This window comes from Mangifera indica, chromosome 16, assembly GCF_011075055.1.
Source record: "Mangifera indica cultivar Alphonso chromosome 16, CATAS_Mindica_2.1, whole genome shotgun sequence".
Classification (NCBI taxonomy): Eukaryota; Viridiplantae; Streptophyta; class Magnoliopsida; order Sapindales; family Anacardiaceae; genus Mangifera; species Mangifera indica.
The window spans coordinates 11,405,679-11,425,398 of record NC_058152.1 but is presented as its reverse complement, the minus strand read 5'-3'; the positions used below and the strand labels follow the sequence as shown (position 1 = coordinate 11,425,398).

Genomic DNA, 19,720 nt, shown 5'->3' with positions numbered 1-19,720 from the left:
ATTTTTCTAAACATTCATATCTCGTGTCAACCCTAACAATACCCAACTTAGTTTCAAGTTGTATTGGGTTAACTCGAAATAAATTGTGTAAAAAAAAAAAAAAAAACTCAACTCATACCAAATTTTTTCATGTCGTATTGAATCAGATTAACGAATTATACTAAAAATTGTCAGTTCTAAATTAAAGTGTGTGCACACATTTTTAAATATAAAACTGAGTACATAGATGATATATCGTATGAAAATTGAGTTATTTTAAATTAAGAATAAAATAACACTGAATCACATGATAACAAATCTTATATATATTAAATTATATATTAAAAAATATGTACACATAACATTATTTTACTTACGTTCAACGATTAAAATAAGAAGTTAGAGAAGCGTTGTGAAAGTATTGGATAGTTAAGGGCAAAGTTTGGGAATGGTATGTAATTAATTTATGGTGATCAAAGACTTGTAAGTTACAAAAATGTGATTAATGTTTTTTTGTTTATTACAATCCTTTAAATTTTTATATTTAATTTGTCATTGGATAAGCTGTAAAGGTACCTCTTTGAACCTTTTTTTTTTATTTTATATAGTTGGAGGGGATAACATTTGTATATGTAATAAATTAAATCTAGAAAATCAATGATGATTTTTCCTTGATTTTAGAAAATAAATAAAATTATTTGTATAAATAAATTTAACAAATTTATTTATACAAATTGATATAATAATTTATAATTGGGTATTGTCATTAGACCTCCTACTTTAATAAAAACATATCAGAATATATTAGTGTATGTCTTATGACTCCATGTACGCTTTAACCAAATTTTCCACCCGTGGTGGGTTTTCAAATTAGTTTTTCTTTTTCAAAGAAATGTTTTGATTTTGTTAAAAATAAAAAACAAAGAAGTTAAAACTATAAACATATATCTAATAATACTTGAGTAAGAGATGGAGTAAAAAAATCAATAAAATAATATATATATATATATATTTATTATATGATTAGGTATATATTAATTATATAATAATACGTCAATTTATTTATACTTTTTAATAATTAATTAATTGTACATAAAATATTATTTCATTCTTATACTAAAAAGCATGAAATTTTCAAAATTATCGTGTATTCTAAACAATATCAATAATTAAATTTAATTATAGTAAATATAAAAAAATAAAATAAAATTGTTTTCATTATTAAGTAATCGATGCTGTGAAAATCGAAAACAATAATTAATATCTTGTATAAGTGAAAAAATCATTGAAAAATCAGTCAAAATCACTCTAACATTCTTAATGTAACCTTATTCTATTAAGTTAATGGCAATGTCGAGAATGTATTTTCATAATTTTTCAATCAAATCACTTAAAAATTATTTGTCATTTATTTATGTATTTTATTTTTTCATATTCTTATACTCGAATCTCTTTTATTTGATAGACTTTTCATTGGTGCATGTTTTAACACTAACAATTATAGAAAGGTGAAATATAGCTCATTAAATTTATTTTTCATGAAGAAAAGTCTTAGAATTATTTTCTTAAAAAAAATATGCATATAAGTTCATAGAAATTTAATGTAATAAAATAAAGAAAATAAAATTGCATTATAATGTAAAACAAATAATTAAAATTATAAGAATATAAAAAGTTGAAAAAGTAAAATAAAGAGAATTAGTTGTTCATTGATTAGGTAGAACCATGGAGGTCTTTTTAAAAAAAAAAAAAAAAATTGAATTTTGAAATCTCAAGTGGGGCAGCTCCTCCCTTGGACTGCCTATCACACATAACATTCTAGAAAAGCAGTCCTATAAATTAATATTTTTCAACCATTAACTGCCATTTACATATATAATTTCAATTATATTTCTTTATTGGGTATATTTTTAATTCATCAAATGAAATAAATGTGTGCTTGATTCTCCACCACTATTGGTTCAACTTTAAGTAGTTGAGGGGAAAATATTTAGTTTTTTTATTTTTCCCACCTTAGATGAAATGTGAAAAAATTCATATTGTATTTAGAAAGAATAATGTTATACGTATAAACAAATTATTTTGATGTAAGAGAAAATATTTATACAGATAAGTCTTTATAATTTATTTATACACATAATTTTATTTATTTAAAAAAGAGTAATTATATATATATAAATAAATTATATAAATTTATCTATATAAACTGAAGCAATAATATTTAATTGGTGATTTTAAGATAAAAGAAAAAATAAATAATTATATTATCTGATCATATGTTGTCACCTCAGTTAGTAAGATAAATTTATATCATTTATTTATATAAATAGTGTAACAGGTGAAAATATTTTCTGAATATATTATAATTAAAAAATAATTATTTTCTGAATATTTAAATCTAATTAGAGCACATAGTTTTAGTAATATCATTATTCCAACCTCTTATTTTTTAACATTCTAGAAAAGGGTTTGAATAAATTAATGTATTAACAACCACAAACTGTCCTAACCATAAATAATTTAATTATATTATTTTAGTTAAATAAATTATGTGTACATATTATATATATATATATATATGATATGTCATCATGTGATTGAATATTATTTTATTTTTAATTTAAATTACTCAACCATATAATAATACATTCATGTGTATATATTTATATATAAAAAATATATACATATAATTTTATTAATTCTAATTGAACAAATATTATTATTAATTGTTCATCATCGAAATGAATAAATTGTATTTCATAGTATATCGATTAATATGTTATTAAGTGATTTGAAGATTTAATTATTTAAAAGTTATTTTGTGTTATAAAATATTCAAGTTATATAATAACAAATCAATCTATCAGTACTCATATGTTATACATGAAATATTACTAGAAAAAAAAAGTTTTTTATAGTTAAAATCTTAAGTCATGCAAGATATTTTACAACAAATCTCAACGGGTGGATCTCATCCAAGTTAGCTTAGATCAAATCTATCTTCAATTCGAACATATTGATCTCTAGTTAGAGTTTCAATTCGATAACTCAACTCAAGATTAGCTCTTTTATCCATCTAATGATACTATTTATCAATCAGTGATATTATATATCTCATAATGTTGACTTTTTTAATGACATTATTTATCCTATTGACAACCTCTAGATGACACTAAATAAGAACTTGAAAAAGTTCAAATTGGACTTTATAAATTCGACCTAGTTTGAGCTAACTCTAGACTCAACACAATTACGAATAATGTCTACATACTCCACTCCTTTAACCTCTTATTGTAGGGTTATGTCCCGCAATAATTTTGAACAATGGTATAGAGATATCTTTTAGATATGATCAGACCCCACATGCGATCTCGATATCTTGGGAAATACTGTACGTGAAAAATTCAGACAGATTTTTTTTCATTTAAAAAGGTATAAACTATATTATAATTGTTATTAGAATCACTTGACATTCTATATATAGCAACCACTGAGTACTCTTTCGGCTGCAGCTCCTCCTCTTGATTACTCTGCAAAACCATTTGCATTATAATCATGTCCTTGACATGGACCTTATTTGCAGTCCTCTTTGCTCTTCTCTTCTTCCTGCAATCTTTGAAACGGCCAACAAGTTCAAAGACTAAAAGGTTGCCTCCAGGGCCAAAAGGGTTCCCTATTTTCGGAAGCCTTCATTTGGTAGGCAAGTTTCCCCCCAGAGATTTCTATGAGCTTGCCAAAAAACATGGCTCCATCATGTTCTTGCGTTTAGGCTTGATTCCGACTGTTGTAGTTTCATCGCCTCAGGCTGCTGAACAGTTCTTGAAGACTCATGATCTTAACTTTGCCAGCAGGCCTCCTGTTGACACTCTAAAGCACATTGCTTATGGGCAAAGAAACATGGCGTTTTCTCCTTATGGATCTTACTGGCGAACCATGAGGAAGATTTGCACGCTGGAGCTTCTCAGCAGGAACAAGATTGTTGCAAACCAGGGCATGAGAAAGGAAGAGCTTGAGCTCATGATTGAGGGCATAAAAGAGGCTGCTGATGCGGGTGTTGCTGTTGATCTTACTGCCAAGGTGACGTCTGTCAGTGCAGACTTGACTTGCAGAATGGTGTTTGGGAAGAAATATGCAGATGTGGAGTTCGATGAGAGAGGATTTAACTTGGTGTTTCAAGAGGGGGTGAAATTGGCAGCCATTTTTAACCTGGGTGATTACATTCCTCGGATTGCTTCTCTTGATCTCCAGGGCCTGACTAAGCGAGCCAAGGCTGTTGCCAAGGTGTTCGATGACTTCTTTGAAAAGGTTATTGATGAGCATGTTCAATCCAAGGATGAAAATAGAACAAAGGACTTCGTTGATGTAATGCTGAGTTTCATGGGGTCACAAGAAACTGAACACAAAATTGAAAGAGACCACGTCAAAGCCATACTCTTGGTAAGCAATGCTAATATTTTGAGACGACAATTCGACCATGAAAACGGATTAAGAGGGAGGGGAATCCCTAATGAAATTTAGAATGTAAATGAATAAAATCTCATAATTAAGGACAGGACAAGAACAGGGTTAAATATATCCCTACTTGTCCTCTCCTCTCTTCATTTCTTCTTCTCCTTTATATATTTTTTTAATTCTTATATATTGAATTACTTTTCAAACTTTTAAATTATTACAAATAAGTTTAACATCAAATAAATATTTCATTATCTTTCTAGCGGGAATAAGACCTATTGAGATGGATTTTTCCCACAAAAAAGGGGTGAGAACTCTCCGTCATTCCTGTACCAAGGACGGAGAAAGGTTTTTCATACGGGGATGGGGACAGGGATTAAGGTATTCAGTCCCTACCCACCCCATTGTCATCTCTACTAATATGGTTTTGAGTCCAACTGCCTAATTTTGTGTTCCAAATTTTCTTTCCCTTGATATGAGTATGAACAGGATATGCTTGTAGCTGCAGTAGATCCTTCAGCTTTAGCCATTGGATGGACACTTTCGGAACTTTTCAAGCATCCAGAGGTGATGAAGAGAGCACAAAAAGAGTTAGAAAATGTTGTGGGATTAGACAGGATGGTTGAAGAATCAGATTTGGAGAACCTGGAATACTTAGACATGATTATGAAGGAAGCCTTGAGGCTCCATCCTGTATCACCTCTAATCCCTTATGAATCCGCAGAAGATTGCACCATAGATGGCTATTACATACCAAAAAAGTCCCGTGTCTACATAAATGTATGGGCAATCGGAAGAGATTCCGAAGCCTGGACTGATTCTGAGAAGTTTTTCCCAGAAAGGTTTGTCGGGAGCGATATCGATCTTCGTGGCCGCCACTTTCAGCTTCTCTCATTTGGATCCGGCCGGCGAATCTGCCCTGGAATGCAACTGGGACTCATAGTATTGAAGCTAGTGTTAGCACAACTTCTACATTGCTTTGATTGGAAGCTTCCCAATGGAATGTTGCCAAGTGAATTGGACATGACTGAGGTGTTTGGCCTTGCAATGCATAGAGCAAATAATCTTGTGGGCATTCCCACTTACCGTCTGAAAAAATATTAATTTGGTTTGTGTAATTTCTGATAATGTTCCCAACTACTCTTCATGCATTTCAGAATTGCATTCTGCTGAATAATATCTTTCCTATGCTAATAAAAAGCATTCTTGAACTAGCATTCTACCTGAAACATAATTTCCATATGCAAAAAGAAGGATTTTTATTGTTTCATTTTGTCATTTTTCTTGTTGTTTTGACCATGACATGGACCTGGAAAGCTCCCTTTGGTGAGATTGTTGTTGGACTCTGATACCAAAAATAGTATTGGGTCTCTCTGAGACTTAAAACTGGTTCAAGGGTTTCAAATTCAAACTCTTATGTTGATTGAATTGACGGGACAAGATTGAATTTAAAATGAAACAATTAACATGGCCGATCCCTATCCCCTCCTTTAGATACAAGGCTTAATCTTTAAGTCATTCAGTTAATGCTTTAGGAGGTAAATTCAGCATGCATCTTCATACCTCCTAATGATCCAAGTGTCAACGATCAAATGGTGTTAATAACTCTCATCTTACAAGAAAATCCTGATTCCTGAGTGCTATTAATTGAGATTCTGTTGAACCTCAAACAAACAAGAAGAAATGAAGGGTTCATGTTCATCTCCAAGTTTCTCATTACTTGTAATATTCCTCCTTTTCTCTTATGGTAACCCTCTCACCATTTTTCTTTCTTTATCTTTAAATTAAAAATATACATATTATAATTGATTTTGATTGAAGTTTTTAGGAACTAGGATGATTAAAGGTCAGACTTATGATTGCAATTTTAGGCAATCCCATATGAGTTGCTCAGAAGGGGAATGCTCAAAGCTCTGCAAAGCACACATTCGGAAAAATACTACTAGCCATTGTTCCAACCATATAACTTGTTGCTGTGAAGGTATATTTGTTAATTATTATGATTAAATTGTCCCTAAAATATTTGAAGTTTTAAATATTGTAACAACTCTTAACAAATCTCATATTGGTAAAACATGAGAAAGAATTCTTAAATTATCAAAATTGAAATGCATTGTATGTCCAAAGCAAATAATATTTTAACAAATGTGTTGGACTATTAGACCAGAATTTTACAAGTGAAATCAAAGTTATTTCACATGTCCTCTTGAACAATGATGGGGGGCAAATCTAGTAAGAGGAAGAATATAAGAACTCTAGCCAAATCTCACATAGGCAAATCGCTTGAGGATGTTATTAAACCAAATTGTTACAAATATATATATATATATATGTATGTATATATATATGTATGTATATGCCGAAATGATGAGTGCTCTAGGCTTTGTGGAGCTTATATTGGCCCACAAATTCATAGCAAATGCACTAATGTTGAAACTTCTTGTTGCTATGTACTGAAGCATTTCAAAGGATGACACGATCAAAAATTTGTATAGCATGATATAAAGAATAAAGTTCTTCTTCGCTATTCATATTGCAAAATCTCATCTAAATGTGGGAAGAACACTTCTTTATTCAATTGAGAAGTTAAAAATCTGACAGTGTGTAGAGCCCAGCCAGGAAGAACTCCCATCCTTTCTCAAGGAAACCAGCTCGAGCACAAGCTTGAAAAACAGTGAGAAATGTTATGTGGTAGACTTCCAAACCCAATTCCAACATCGCACAGAAAAGGTCCAAAGCTTCTGAGAACTCTCCATCAATTCAAAGCACAGCCTGCAATTATAGTTGTCCATGAGACTAAAGTCCTCTCAGGCATAGCAAGGAAGAGCTCTAGAACATCATCAATACTTCCACATTTTGCATACATGTCAAATCCTTCTTTTTCAAGGCTCAAAAGTATTTCTTTGAGTCAATTCAACAAACCTCCAGTTTCAACATCAACTCCAAATGAAATTGTAAAACTTGCATCAACACTCTTTCTCGGATGAAGATGAAGGAGAATCCAACATATGACCCTTGTAAGCTACAAGCAATTCCTCAGCGTTATCCGGGAATCTCGCTACAAATCTCTCAACAAATTCTAGCTCAGAATAACTCAACACATAAAGAAAACTTGGCTCCTTCTTTACCAACCTCTTCGAATTCACAATTTGCAAAACTCTATAACGAGGAACAACTCGATCCACAATACTATACATCAAACACGTTGGTTTATGAATCAACACCCCCTTCTCAATTCCAGCCTCATTCAGAAAGAACTCAAGTCCTAATATCAACTTCTCCCTGGATGCCCTAAGCAATGCAGGTGCCTTCCTAAAAATCTCCATACATTCCTTATCTGAAAACCCAAAACTCCTAAAAAGTTTCAACTTTCTCTCAAAAGTCTCCACACTCATACAACTAATTGTATAAACCCCGTGAACCAACATTCTTGAATCGACTGAAAACCCCATATCTAAAACCCTTTGAACAATCTCTTTAACCTTAGTTTCCTTCATAGTAAACAACCTAGGTTGTCGCTTCAACAACATAGACAGTTGAGAACCAACAATGCCACAACTCTCAAAGTAAGAAACATTATTCAACAATCTCCAATTGGGGTCCGCTGCGGCAACCCAATTACACCTCCTCAAAACCCTAATTAAATCTCCATTATTCCTATCATCGACCAAGATTTTCCTGAGAATTTCAATGCAAGGAATCAACCTTCTCTCTAAACTAACAGTCAAAAGCTTGGAATTTATGGAAAGAAACTTACCCAGATGGTGAGAATCCACCAGACCCAGTTGCCGAAAGAAGTCGATTTTCGGCTTCAGCGTCTTTGGCACGTCATAGAAGAGGATGTTGGGAGTCACGCGAACGGAGGAGCGAATGTGGGGTACAGAGAGGCCGAGAGAGCGGAGAAATTGGAGAACTGAGAGGGGCTTTTCGAGGGTTTTGATGTAGTGGTACTGGGAGGAGACGGAGAGGGCCCTTTCAGGGGGAAAATTAAAGGATTGAACGAGGTAATTTTGGAGAAAAGGGTTTGTGGGTTTTTTTGTGGGCGAGGAGGAGAAGAAGAAGAAAAGAGCTGAAATGGAGGCGAATTTGAGAGGTTTGGGAGGGAAATTGACGTGCAGGCGAAAATGGAAACGAAAGGAGGAGTTGAGAGTTTGCATTTTGGTGGGGATTTTGCAGGGAGGGAGGAGGGGGTTCAAGGGGTTTGCTCAGGGGTTTGTTTGAAAAATTTGAATCTTTTTGGGTTTAGAAAATAAATTTTAGAGGGTCTTTAAAAATAACCTAAAAAGGGTTATTTTATTAATAAAGGGAAATATTTCTTCAACTAAAAAAAAATTAAAAACATGCATTAAAATAATAACCTTCCCTTTTGTGTTAGGTTAAAGGTTATTTAATCTTTTAGGGTATAAAAAAATTAATAAATAAAAAAAAATCTTTTAGGGTATAAATTAATTATCATCTTTTAACTTTTATATTAAAAGATTATTAAATAATATTAATTTTATTATAAATTTATTTTTATTTAATAATTAATTTAAAATAAAGAACATTCCAATTTATTCTTCTTTATTTTCAAATATCCACCTTTTCTATAATCTTACATTTTAAGTTTTGATGATAAAAGATTATACCTATTAAAACATGTATTTTATTAAATAAACAATATTAAAAAATTGTGCATTGACCCTTTCAAGGGGCTGGTGCAACTAGTGGTTTCAATGGCATATGGTATATATTTCTGATCAGGCAAAATTGTGGCTTTCAATTGCATTGGATTACAACCTAATATGATTCAATCAGTTTAATCTAAAGTTGATTTGATAAAATGTCTAATTAAATATTAAATATTAAATATTAACCCAAACCAAACTAACTACTAGATCTTGATTAAATTGATTCAATTAATTAATCCGATTTGGCCTAAAATGAAAAAGAAGAAACAGGATTAACCCATTATTTTTAGTAATGTAATGTTATACTCATTTTTGTGTTGTTATGTTGTTTTTCTCATTGTTTATTTTTTTAATATTTTACCCAATAAAATAATTATAAATAAAACCCTCAAGTTTGCTGCTGTTTTTAAAGGCATTTTGATTAGGGTTAAAATAAACTTTGACTTAAGATTGATTTGAATGTAAAAACGTTAGTTTAAAATTGTCTTAAGGTTGACAAACTAAGACTCAAATTCATTTAAAAAATAATTTAATTTTGGATTTGATTTGAGTTAACTAAGACTTAAATGTTCAGATGAATTTGAATTAAACTCATTTATAAAATAAAATCCAATCCTCGTGTTTGAACTCTATTTGTTTAATTCAAATTCAAAGTTGAACTTGAATAATTTGACTCGAATCTAATCCCAACAAGTAAAAATTGAAACATTATCACTCAACTAACCTTTGGAAGGCTAATATTGGTATTGTAAAGTGTTTTAGGGTTTTTTGTTCGGAAAAAAGTTTAATAGAAATATTGCCCCCCTTTTTTTAAGTACAACTTGTATATCAACAATAAATAAAAAAATGATTACTAAACCCATTATTGACTTTGGGTAATCATACTAAATAGGTGAAAACCTCACATTTAAATATCAATTTCACATCCATTTTATTAGATAAATTAAGAGTATAATATTGTTATGAGTATGTCAAACTTCGAACGTATACCCTTTGCACGCATATGCTCACATTTGTTATTTAAACTACCTTGAAGGCAAAAGATTGAAATATTGAAGAGTGCAAATAGGACACATTTCTTTACATGTAGAGACACCAATTGGAATCTGTTCTGTTTAAGATCCAGTTCAATTCAACATGCACCAAAGTTATGAAGATTAGGTTTGAAAGGATAGGAATAAAGCATTCAACCAAATGGCCTTGGCACTTTTCATTTCTATCTTCGTTAATAGTACAAGATGACTAAAAAGGCTAAAGCTAGTTCTTGCTATCAAAATAAACACATTTTAGACACAAAAGAATTGCAATCCTTTCCAATTGAAGATGATGATCAAACTCAAACACTGTCAAATAATCAATGGAGTTGACGAAATTTTACGGTGAAAAATTGTGATGATTAGCCCAAATTCAGCATGCTAGAAACCAATTAGTCAAAAGAAGAATTAAGGGATGAAATAAAGAAGAGAACAAGATTTTGATCGAGGAACAAGAAAAGGGTGATTCCAGGACACGTTTACAAAATTTCATGAAGATATAGAATAGAGATCATTGAAGACTTGTTTGACATTAGGCCTTTCATACGGGGAGAACACAACTAAGTGAGATGACGAGCAAACCATCCATGCTTTTGTGGGTTCTTCCCCGCCTGCAATGTCTCTATCGATGCAGTCCATTCCCCGACCTTCTTGATCACAACACCAAACCCAGTCAGTGAGATCGACAGCTCCTGATTGGCCTGATATAATATCACCAGCACTTCCTCTGGTTAACAATTCCATTAGGATCACTCCAAATGCATACATGTCAGCCTTGAATGATGGAGCTGGTTTGGATGCAATAGCAAGTTCTGAAGCTCGATATCCCAGTGCTCCTAGATTCAATACGTAGTATTATATCATATTATACAAATAAGTTTATATAAATTATTTGTATATATAATTTTATTTATTAATTTAAAAAAGAATAATATTACATATATAAACAAAATGTATAAACTTATTTATATAAACTTATTTATATAAACTAAGATGATAACTTGACTTGAGATCAACTCCTATGTTCATCTAGTGACATTATTTATCTAGTTGGTGATACTATTTATTATACCCATAATAATATTTATCTTTCTAATAATATTATTTATCTCATTGACAACTCTCTGATGACACAACAATATATAAGAACTTGAACAAGCTTACGCTGGATTTTATGGATTTGATCAAAGTTTGAGTCTCTAGGCTCAACATAATTATAAATACAATAAAACTATGAGTACATAAATGAGTATACATTTGTTGTATGTTATTATATAATTAAATAATTTTAAATTAAGGATAAAATTATACTCAATCATATAATGATATACATTAAGTATGTATTTATTTATACTCAAATAGATACACACTTGTAATATTACAAATAATGTCTATGTCCTCCATCCCTTAACCTCTTATTGAAGGGTTATGCGCCACAATGATCTTAAACAATTATACAAAGATATCTTTTAGATATGATCAGAGTCTACGTGCGATCTTGGGATATAGAGAAATACTTCATGTGAAAAATTCAGACAGATTTTTTTCATTAAAAAAAAGCCTAAAATTTATTATAATTGTTGTTAGAATCAGTTAACCAACCTTGACATTCTTTAAATAGCAAACCACCGAGTGCTCTCGCAGCCGCAGCTCCAGCTCCTCCTTGTCACTCTGCAAAACCATTGCATAGTAATCATGTCCTTGACATGGACATCACTTGCAGTCTTCTGTGCTCTCTTCTTCTTTCTGCAATCTTTGAAACGGGCAACAAGTTCAAAGACTAAAAGGTTGCCCCCAGGGCCAAAAGGGTTCCCTATTTTCGGAAGCCTTCATTTGGTAGGCAAGTTTCCCCCAAGAGATTTCTATGAGCTTGCCAAAAAAGATGGCTCCACCATTTTCTACGTTTAGGCTTGATTCCGACTGTTGTAGTTTCATCACCTCACGCTGCTGAACAGTTTTTGAAGACTCATGATCTTAACTTTGCCAGCAGGCCTCCTGTTGACACTCTAAAGCACATGGCTTATGAGCAAAGGAACATGGCATTTTCTCCTTATGGATCTTACTGGCGAACCATGCGGAAGATTTGCACGCTGGAGCTTCTTACATACCCAGAATGTTAATACTCTTAGTAACCAAATCTTATTCTATCCATTAAAAAAATAAGTAATAATTTGATTAATTATAATATATAAATATAAAGATTTCAGATACTGATGATACTTACACTTCGACATTAATTCAATCTTCAATCTATCCACTACTCCAACTACCCTTTGGGGAAAGGACTGAAATATTTACTGTCCAAATAGTACACTTTTCTTTACATGTAGAGACCAATTGAAATTTGTTCTGTACAAGATTCCATTCAGCATGCACCAAAATTATGAGGATTTGGTTTCAATACCAGAAATGCTGAGGCATGGGAATAAAGCATTCAAACCAAATGGCCTTGGCACTTTTTCATTGCTATCTTCATGAATGTCTCAAACTAGTACAAGAAGGCTGAAAAAGCTAAAGCTATTTCTTGCCATCAAACTAAACACAAAGAATTGCAATCCTTTCGAATTGAAGATGATGATCAAACTCAAACACTGTCAAATAATCAATGGAGTTGTTCCTTTACACGAAATATTTCAGTGAAAAATTGTGATGATTAGCCCAAATTCTGTAGGCTAGAAACCAATTAATTGAAATAAGAATTAAAGGATGAAAAAAAGAAGAGAACGAGATTTTGGTCGAGGAACAAGAAAAAAGTGATTCCAAGACACATTTACAAAATTTCATAAAGATATAGAACAGAGATCATCAAAGACTTGTCTGATGTTAGGCCTTTCATTTACAGGGAGAATACACCTGAGCGATATGGTGAGCAAATCATCCATTGCTTTTGTGGGTTCTTCCCCGCCTGCAATGTCTCTGTCAATGCAGTCCATTCCCCGACCTTCTTGATCACAAAGCCGAACCCAATCGGTGAGATCGACAGCTCCAGATTGGCCTGATATAATATCGCCAGCACTTCTTTTGGTTAGCAATTCCATTAGGATCACTCCAAATGCATACACATCAGCCTTGAATGATGGGGATGGTTTGGATGCAATAGCAAGTTCTGGAGCTCGATATCCAAGTGCTCCTAGATTCAATATCTGCTCGGCAATTCCAGCTGGTGTCATTAGGCGGTGAAGACCATAATCTGTAAGACGAACATTGTAATCTTGGCCTGTCAGGAGTATATTTGTCGGCTTTAGGTTTCCATGAGGCAAGCCTCTATCATGAAGATGTAACAAACCTCGAGCCACATCCACAGCAACTTTAAGCCTTTGAATGAACGATAAGGGGGAGTATCTTCGAGGAGTACTCTCTGCATTAATGTATATACAGATCAAATACTAAAAGACTGTAGAGAAAAGCAAATTGCAAATTTAAAAACTTCTGCATACACAATGGTTGAGCAAGGGAGAGAAGCAATAGGCCTGGTAGGTTTTACTCAGAAACAACTTTGCATCTGAAAACCAAGTTTCTGCATAAATTTAGTGTCGTCCATAAATGGGGGCTGTTAATAGAAAGTAACTATGACAGGAAAATCTCAGTTAAATCTACCAAATCCCCTTTGACCAAAAAAGTACTTATCATGAAAGTCAAGATAAAACGGCTGATTATCAACAATCTCAAGGCTTGTCAGAAACCTGGATCACATCAGACAAATGGAAACTTCACTATTAGAGGAAAGACTGTACTGAAGTACTTGTATAAAGACCAAGAAGAATCATTCAAGACCCGTTCAGGATTTACATGAAGCAATTGTAGTGTACTCAAAATGTGACTCAGAAACTTGGCAGGAAAGGATAAAGAAAAGGCAAAAATATTAGTTCATAAAGAGTTCTTACCATAAAGATGTAGCGACAAGCTATCTCCCTGGGTATAGTCTGCTAGAAGAAGCCTCTCTTGTTCCCTGGGTCCCCAATAGTATGCTCGCAGTGGAACAATGTTCGGATGCCTCATAGATCCTATCTTTTTAACTTCTTTAGCAAATTCTTTCTTATGTTTGACCAGTCCCACCCGGAGCCATTTCACAGTCAACATATGTCCATTATCCAGTGTAGCTTTGTATAGAGTTCCATGACTGCTTCTGCCAAGAACTTCAGCTGGAGCACGAGATAATTCTTCAGCAGTGAACGCTAGTGAAGCATCCAGGGAGAACAGTTCTCCAGCCAACCGATCTGGTGAGTACACATCCAGCTTCACAGGCTGTTCATATGCTTCAATAAAACGAGGAGAAGAAGACAATGGAGAGCCTGGGGAGGACTTCCTTCCAGATGTTGCAGGATGAATATCCATCAAATTAGGAATCACAGATGCCGAACCAACTGCCACTCCCTCAGTTTGCTCAGTTATTTCATTTGCAAATTCTTGTGGCCCAGATAATGATTTTGACTTTGAAGTAAGCAAGTGATCATTTGAAAAGCTCAAGGAAGTTGGTGGGCGCTGAACATTTGAGTGATAATTGAAAAGGGAAGGTAATCTTCCTTCCTTAATGTCTTTCCCTACAGTTTGGCCACTAAATTTTGTTCTACCATGAAATTCTTGCAGTTGTGCCCGATGATAGGCCAGTAAAACAAAAACAATCATCAATGCAGCTCCTACCGAGGCAACAATGATTGCTACTCTAATACTGTTCTTCGAACTATGATGTTTTGCTACAGAAGTACTCTGACCTGAATTATCATTTGTTGATGGCATGTCACCTGGGATGATTAACAAGTGATTACCAGGACGGAAACAAGACAGAGGGAAGTTCCTCAAATTGTTTGGAATCGAGCCTGACAGATCATTATTTGATACATTAAACTCAACCAGTCTAGATGAAAGATTATCAGGGATATGACCATTGAATTTGTTTCCAGATAAATCAAGATGCTCCAAGTCACTAAGCTTGCCCAATGCAGTAGGTAGCTGTCCCGAGAGGTTATTGTTTGCAAGATTCAGTAATGTAAGTCTTCCTAAGTTACTTATGTCCGAAGGCAAGACTCCTTCAAAGGAATTATCAGAGAGGTCAAGAGACTCCATTAAAGGATAAGTAGGTAGAACAAACAATTCACTTTCACTGGATGCTGGAAGTGGAATAGGCCCCACAAACTGATTGCTAGAAAGATTCAGGCTTACCAAGTTACTTGAGGTGAAAAAACTACCAGGAATTGACCCACTAAATCTATTTGAACTTATGTCAACAGCAACCAATCCTGGAGAGGTTTCCAGCAGAGAAGGCAAGTTACCAACTAGCAAGTTATTCCTGAGATTGAGTGTATTTAATCCTTCAAACTGAGAAGTCAAGTTTGGTAAGCTTCCTGATAACTTGTTTGAACTTAAATCAAGAAAGTCCAAACTGGTTTCCCAATTCTTCATAACAGATATGTCACCAGAGATCATATTTCCACTCAAATCCAGTGTTTTACAGCTTCTTAAAGAAGATGGCAAAGAGCCTGATAAATTGTTTAATGATAGGTTCAAAACATTCAAAGTTGTGGAATTAATCGCAGGAATAGAACCTGTACATAAGAATGGAAAATAAATTACAGTCAAGACATGACAAATGAAAGTCGCCTCCAATTCACTATGCAAATAATCAAAATAACTAAATGCAACTGGAAAGTGACAGTTAAATGATTTTATCATTAACCAAAATGATAATGAAACTATTATAAATACTACATTTACTTACCCAAAATAAAACTATTATAAATAAGTTTGCTATGGAAATCTTTGAAAGCAAAAACTAAAGTGAACGAAGCTTGAACTCAGAATTATGCAATTTCTACAAGGTGACTCTTATATCCACCCAGCAGTTATTTGAGCCTAGATGTTTACGTGGCCTAGAATGCAAATAATCAACTCAACCGCCAAAAAGAAAAAGCAAATTATTAGAAGTGTCTATACTAAAAGCCTTTTGCTACTCCAAGTTCTCCTGAATCAACTCTCTCCCACAGAACACTATCTCCACTAAATTAGACCTAATAACAACACACTGAAAGGCCAATATGTATCACAAAAATGATTTTCTATACTTCTGCACAGCATACAGGCCTCTGTGTCATAAATCTACCCATGGAACATAATTTCTTCGGCAATCCAATGTCTGAAAATTTTAAATTTTCAAATAATGAATTTTAATAAGCACCAGAAGTTGTTAATAATCCTCCATATTGTCAACATCACAAGAAGGATTGCCTATAAGACAGTCAGATGATCCAAAGGCCAAAAATGCTAATTATCGTGTAACACACTTTTCTCTAAACTTCAATTATTCTGTAAAGTTATTTACATGTTAATGATCTATACTACTGTATCGAATTTCTCCGAGTCTTCAATCATAAACATCGACATCCACAAAAATGTGTCTCCAAATTGTTCCAAATTAAGTTTCAAAATGTAAAAAATGGGTTAACATAACAACCACTTTAACATGGCAAAAACTAGAACAAGCTAAATTTTGGATCCCAATCATCAACATCCTTTCATGCTAACTTAATTAAACATTCCTATTGCAGCCAGAAATGAATTCTGTATAATAAAATAACTCTAAGCAAATTCAACATCGGAACATATCCCATATCCATATAAACAAATAAGAAAAAAAAACAAATTGAAATTTCATTTCAAATCATTACCTGTGAATCCATTGCCGCTGAGATCCAATTCCTGAATTGGAGTCACACTCTGCAACAATTCCTCAGGAACCATCCCAAACAACTGATTATTCCCCAACCTCAAGAATTTCAAATTCATCAAATCCCCAAATGAACCAGCAGGCAACTCACCGGAAATTGCATTTCCGCTCAAATCCAAAACCTCCAAACTCTTAAACAAACCCATCACGTCTCTCTGAAAAAACATCCCATCCAACCCATTATGACTCAAGTTCATAGCTTTCATTGTGTTTACAATCCCTGAAACATTCTCCACACTCACCCCTCCTAAACCTCCATAAAACTTGTTCACACTAAAGTCAACGACCTCAACATTCCTCAACCCACTAAACACTTCTCCAATATCACCCTTCAACTGGTTTGAATGCAAATCCAACACCCTCAGCTGCTGTAAATTCCTGAAACTCCTCGGCAACCATCCCTCAAATTTATTCCTAGACAAATTCAAATAATTCAAACTCCACAAATCCATGATCCGCCGCGGGATCGGACCAATAAAACTATTCCTTGACAGATCCAAGTACTTCAGCGAAGTCATGGATCCCAATGCGGGTACCAACCGACCCGAAAAATTATTCCCAGCAAGAGAAAGATTCTGCAACCCTTTCAGGTTCAACAAAGTGTTGAATTTCAGGTCCCCCGTCAAACCCATCTGGCTCAAATCAATCGAAATGACAGAACCGGAAGTGGGATCACAGGTCACCCCCGTCCACGAGTCAGGGCAAGAATCCGAGTCGGATAGAGAAGAAAGCTTCCATGTAGCGATGATTTTCCCAAGTGGGTCATCGCTAATTCCTTTCTTGAACTCAAGCAGAGATCCAGTTTCCAGTTCGGAGCCCCGAGAACTGGAAACCACACACAAGAACAAGAAGACCAACAAGAAGAAAGATATCAAAGAAGAGTGAGTCATAATACAAAGAAATTACAGACAACACTAAAGATTCATATGCCAGCCCTAACAACAAAAACTCAAAAGAAGAAGAAGAAGAAGAATAAGAATAGTGCACTTTGGGGTTTGGTTTTGAGTTTTGTGCGTTTTGTACGAGTAACTACACTCTCTAAAGGACAAGATTAGTAGTATTTTATGTATGTTTCGTCGTGTTAGTGAGAGAGAATGTGTATTGTGCTGTGTCGTTTTGTTTGTTTTTGGTTTTACTTTTCATTTCACTGTAGAAGAAAAGATGGGTTCAGGTTGGAGTAAGCTTAAGGTTAAGCTGTGAGAATCATGATGATGATGGCGGCTTCATTTGACGGCGTTTGCCGATATTTCTTGCATTCACTGTGTTCAACCAAAACTTACCATTGAGGGGGAATTTTAGAACCTGTCTCTTGTCTGATTGGTTAATGATTATCAGCTCTTTGTGACGCAGTACATGAGCTTGACAGGCTAACTTGTTTTCTTGCATCCATGGAAATTTCCATCTTGTAAGGCTGTGGATCTAATCCAGAATGAGTCGAATTTAAATTAAAATTTTAACTCAATTATAATATTTTTAAGTAAATTTTATAATAATAAAATATAAAAAATATATTGGATATATAAAGGTATCTCAAATCACTTGAAAAGATAATAAAAAATTAATTAAATAATATATAAGCTCTTAAATTATAAAGGCATCGACAATTTTGCTCAAGTTATGTGTTTATCAATATTGTCAAACTAGATTTTTTTTTTCCACGAATGAATCTTTTTCTTCTTAGCATTATTATTATTTTTTATTTAAATCAAGTTCAAATTGGTTTTTATTTAGATTTAATTTAGTTTAAATTCACTTTTTATAAACTTAATAATTTTTTGAACGTTTGAATGAATTAGGTTTATTTTCTTATTGAGCTCTCATGCACTTAAGTCTTATTAATTAGTGCAAGAGGTTAACTGATTTTCTTGTGTTCAAGGTGCTCTTGCGACCAAAATTTGGCTTTCTCACATCAAGACTAAAGTTCTTTTTTGTATAATGATGATGTATTATTATATGATTAAATAATTTAAAATTTAAAATAAAATAATAATCGGCAAAATAGTAATAAATTTTTTTTAGTACCCAAATCAATGCGGATTGTAAATGAACATAAATTTGTTGGGTAATTATTAGTTTAAAAATATTTCTAGAATCAATATGATTCTTACATAAATCTTTAACGAGCACTACATCTTTTGGGAACTTCCATTGCCTGGATGATGTAACAATTCATAGATATTATACGAGAACTGTGATGAAATTTCAATAAAAAATGTTCGTGTGTAAGAAACACAAACAATAAACCAGTAAGACAAGAAGGTTTTAGAGAGAGAGAGCAAAGAATATTTTTCCTTTATTAAGTTTTAACACGAGATTGGATAAAACACATAAGGATCCCTAGCCCTTGTCTCTCTTATAGGTTTTAATGCCGAATTGAAAGGGCTTTGTTATCCTTCTCTTCATCATTATTTCATCATAACTTGCTTATACTATATTCGGATAATTATATCATCGCATTAATAAAACTTTTTATAGTTGATTAACGATGTATCACGATAAATAGCCTTTAATTTATCTAGTATAGTGATTATAAGTTCAATCATTATACCTTACAATTTGCTTATCTGACAAAATCAAGCGGGGGTTTCTATCATTAAAAAAAGAAAAAACAAAAAGACTCCTTTTTTACTTTAAATAGGAAGATAATGTAATATTGTTCAATCTTATTATTTATTTATTTAATGTAAAAAGTTTTTGGTTTTTGGATATAAATTTTTTTAATTTTTTAGTATTTAGGCTGTATTTTAATTTTGAAATAGTAAAGTAAATTACCCTAATTATACTATAAAATTTGATAAAAATATTTATGTCTAAAACTAGTTGAAATAATTTTAATTGCACCCCAAAAGTTGGAATGCTTTTAA

At 33.0% G+C, this 19,720-nt stretch overlaps 3 protein-coding genes across 4 annotated transcripts; 1 reads left to right on the top strand and 2 right to left on the bottom strand.

The window, feature by feature from the left end:
• The first annotated feature begins 3,480 nt into the window (after positions 1-3,480).
• LOC123199699 (cytochrome P450 71AU50-like) lies at positions 3,481-5,642 on the top strand. The gene is made up of 2 exons (XM_044614742.1): positions 3,481-4,416; positions 4,921-5,642. Exons 1-2 carry the CDS (start codon positions 3,535-3,537, stop codon positions 5,533-5,535), a joined length of 1,497 nt encoding a protein of 498 aa, XP_044470677.1. The 5' UTR covers positions 3,481-3,534; the 3' UTR covers positions 5,536-5,642.
• Positions 5,643-7,397: 1,755 nt separating this feature from the next.
• On the bottom strand, positions 7,398-8,588 carry LOC123198952. The gene has a single exon (XM_044613756.1). It carries the CDS (start codon positions 8,586-8,588, stop codon positions 7,398-7,400), a length of 1,191 nt encoding a protein of 396 aa, XP_044469691.1.
• Positions 8,589-12,671: 4,083 nt separating this feature from the next.
• Positions 12,672-17,965, bottom strand: LOC123199424 (probable inactive receptor kinase At5g10020). 2 transcript variants are annotated; one of them, XR_006498372.1, is made up of 4 exons: positions 16,798-17,965; positions 14,020-15,678; positions 13,573-13,818; positions 13,154-13,493 (listed from the first exon to the last, which is right to left on the bottom strand). XR_006498372.1 is itself a non-coding variant. In XM_044614426.1 (3 exons), the coding sequence occupies exons 1-3, from the start codon at positions 17,744-17,746 to the stop codon at positions 12,916-12,918; spliced, it is 3,186 nt and encodes a 1,061-aa protein (XP_044470361.1). In that variant the 5' UTR covers positions 17,747-17,949; the 3' UTR covers positions 12,672-12,915. The 2 variants fall into 2 exon arrangements, 1 of the variants encoding a protein (XP_044470361.1); XM_044614426.1 differs by lacking the exon at positions 13,573-13,818 and having other exon boundaries at positions 12,672-13,493; positions 16,798-17,949.
• Positions 17,966-19,720: the final 1,755 nt, after the last annotated feature.

What these genes read in the sequence shown, in the direction of transcription:
- LOC123199424 (XM_044614426.1), bottom strand. Translation starts at nt 17,746, where the DNA reads ATGACTCACTCTTCTTTGATATCTTTCTTCTTGTTGGTCTTCTTGTTC. An exon ending in CAGCGGCAATGGATTCACAG is followed by an intron (nt 15,679 to 16,797) that starts GTAATGATTTGA and finishes TCTTATGTACAG; the next exon opens with GTTCTATTCCTGCGATTAAT. An exon ending in CTTGTCGCTACATCTTTATG is followed by an intron (nt 13,494 to 14,019) that starts GTAAGAACTCTT and finishes ACATTAATGCAG; the next exon opens with AGAGTACTCCTCGAAGATAC.
- LOC123198952 (XM_044613756.1), bottom strand. Translation starts at nt 8,588, where the DNA reads ATGCAAACTCTCAACTCCTCCTTTCGTTTCCATTTTCGCCTGCACGTC.
- LOC123199699 (XM_044614742.1), top strand. Translation starts at nt 3,535, where the DNA reads ATGTCCTTGACATGGACCTTATTTGCAGTCCTCTTTGCTCTTCTCTTC. An exon ending in ACGTCAAAGCCATACTCTTG is followed by an intron (nt 4,417 to 4,920) that starts GTAAGCAATGCT and finishes GAGTATGAACAG; the next exon opens with GATATGCTTGTAGCTGCAGT.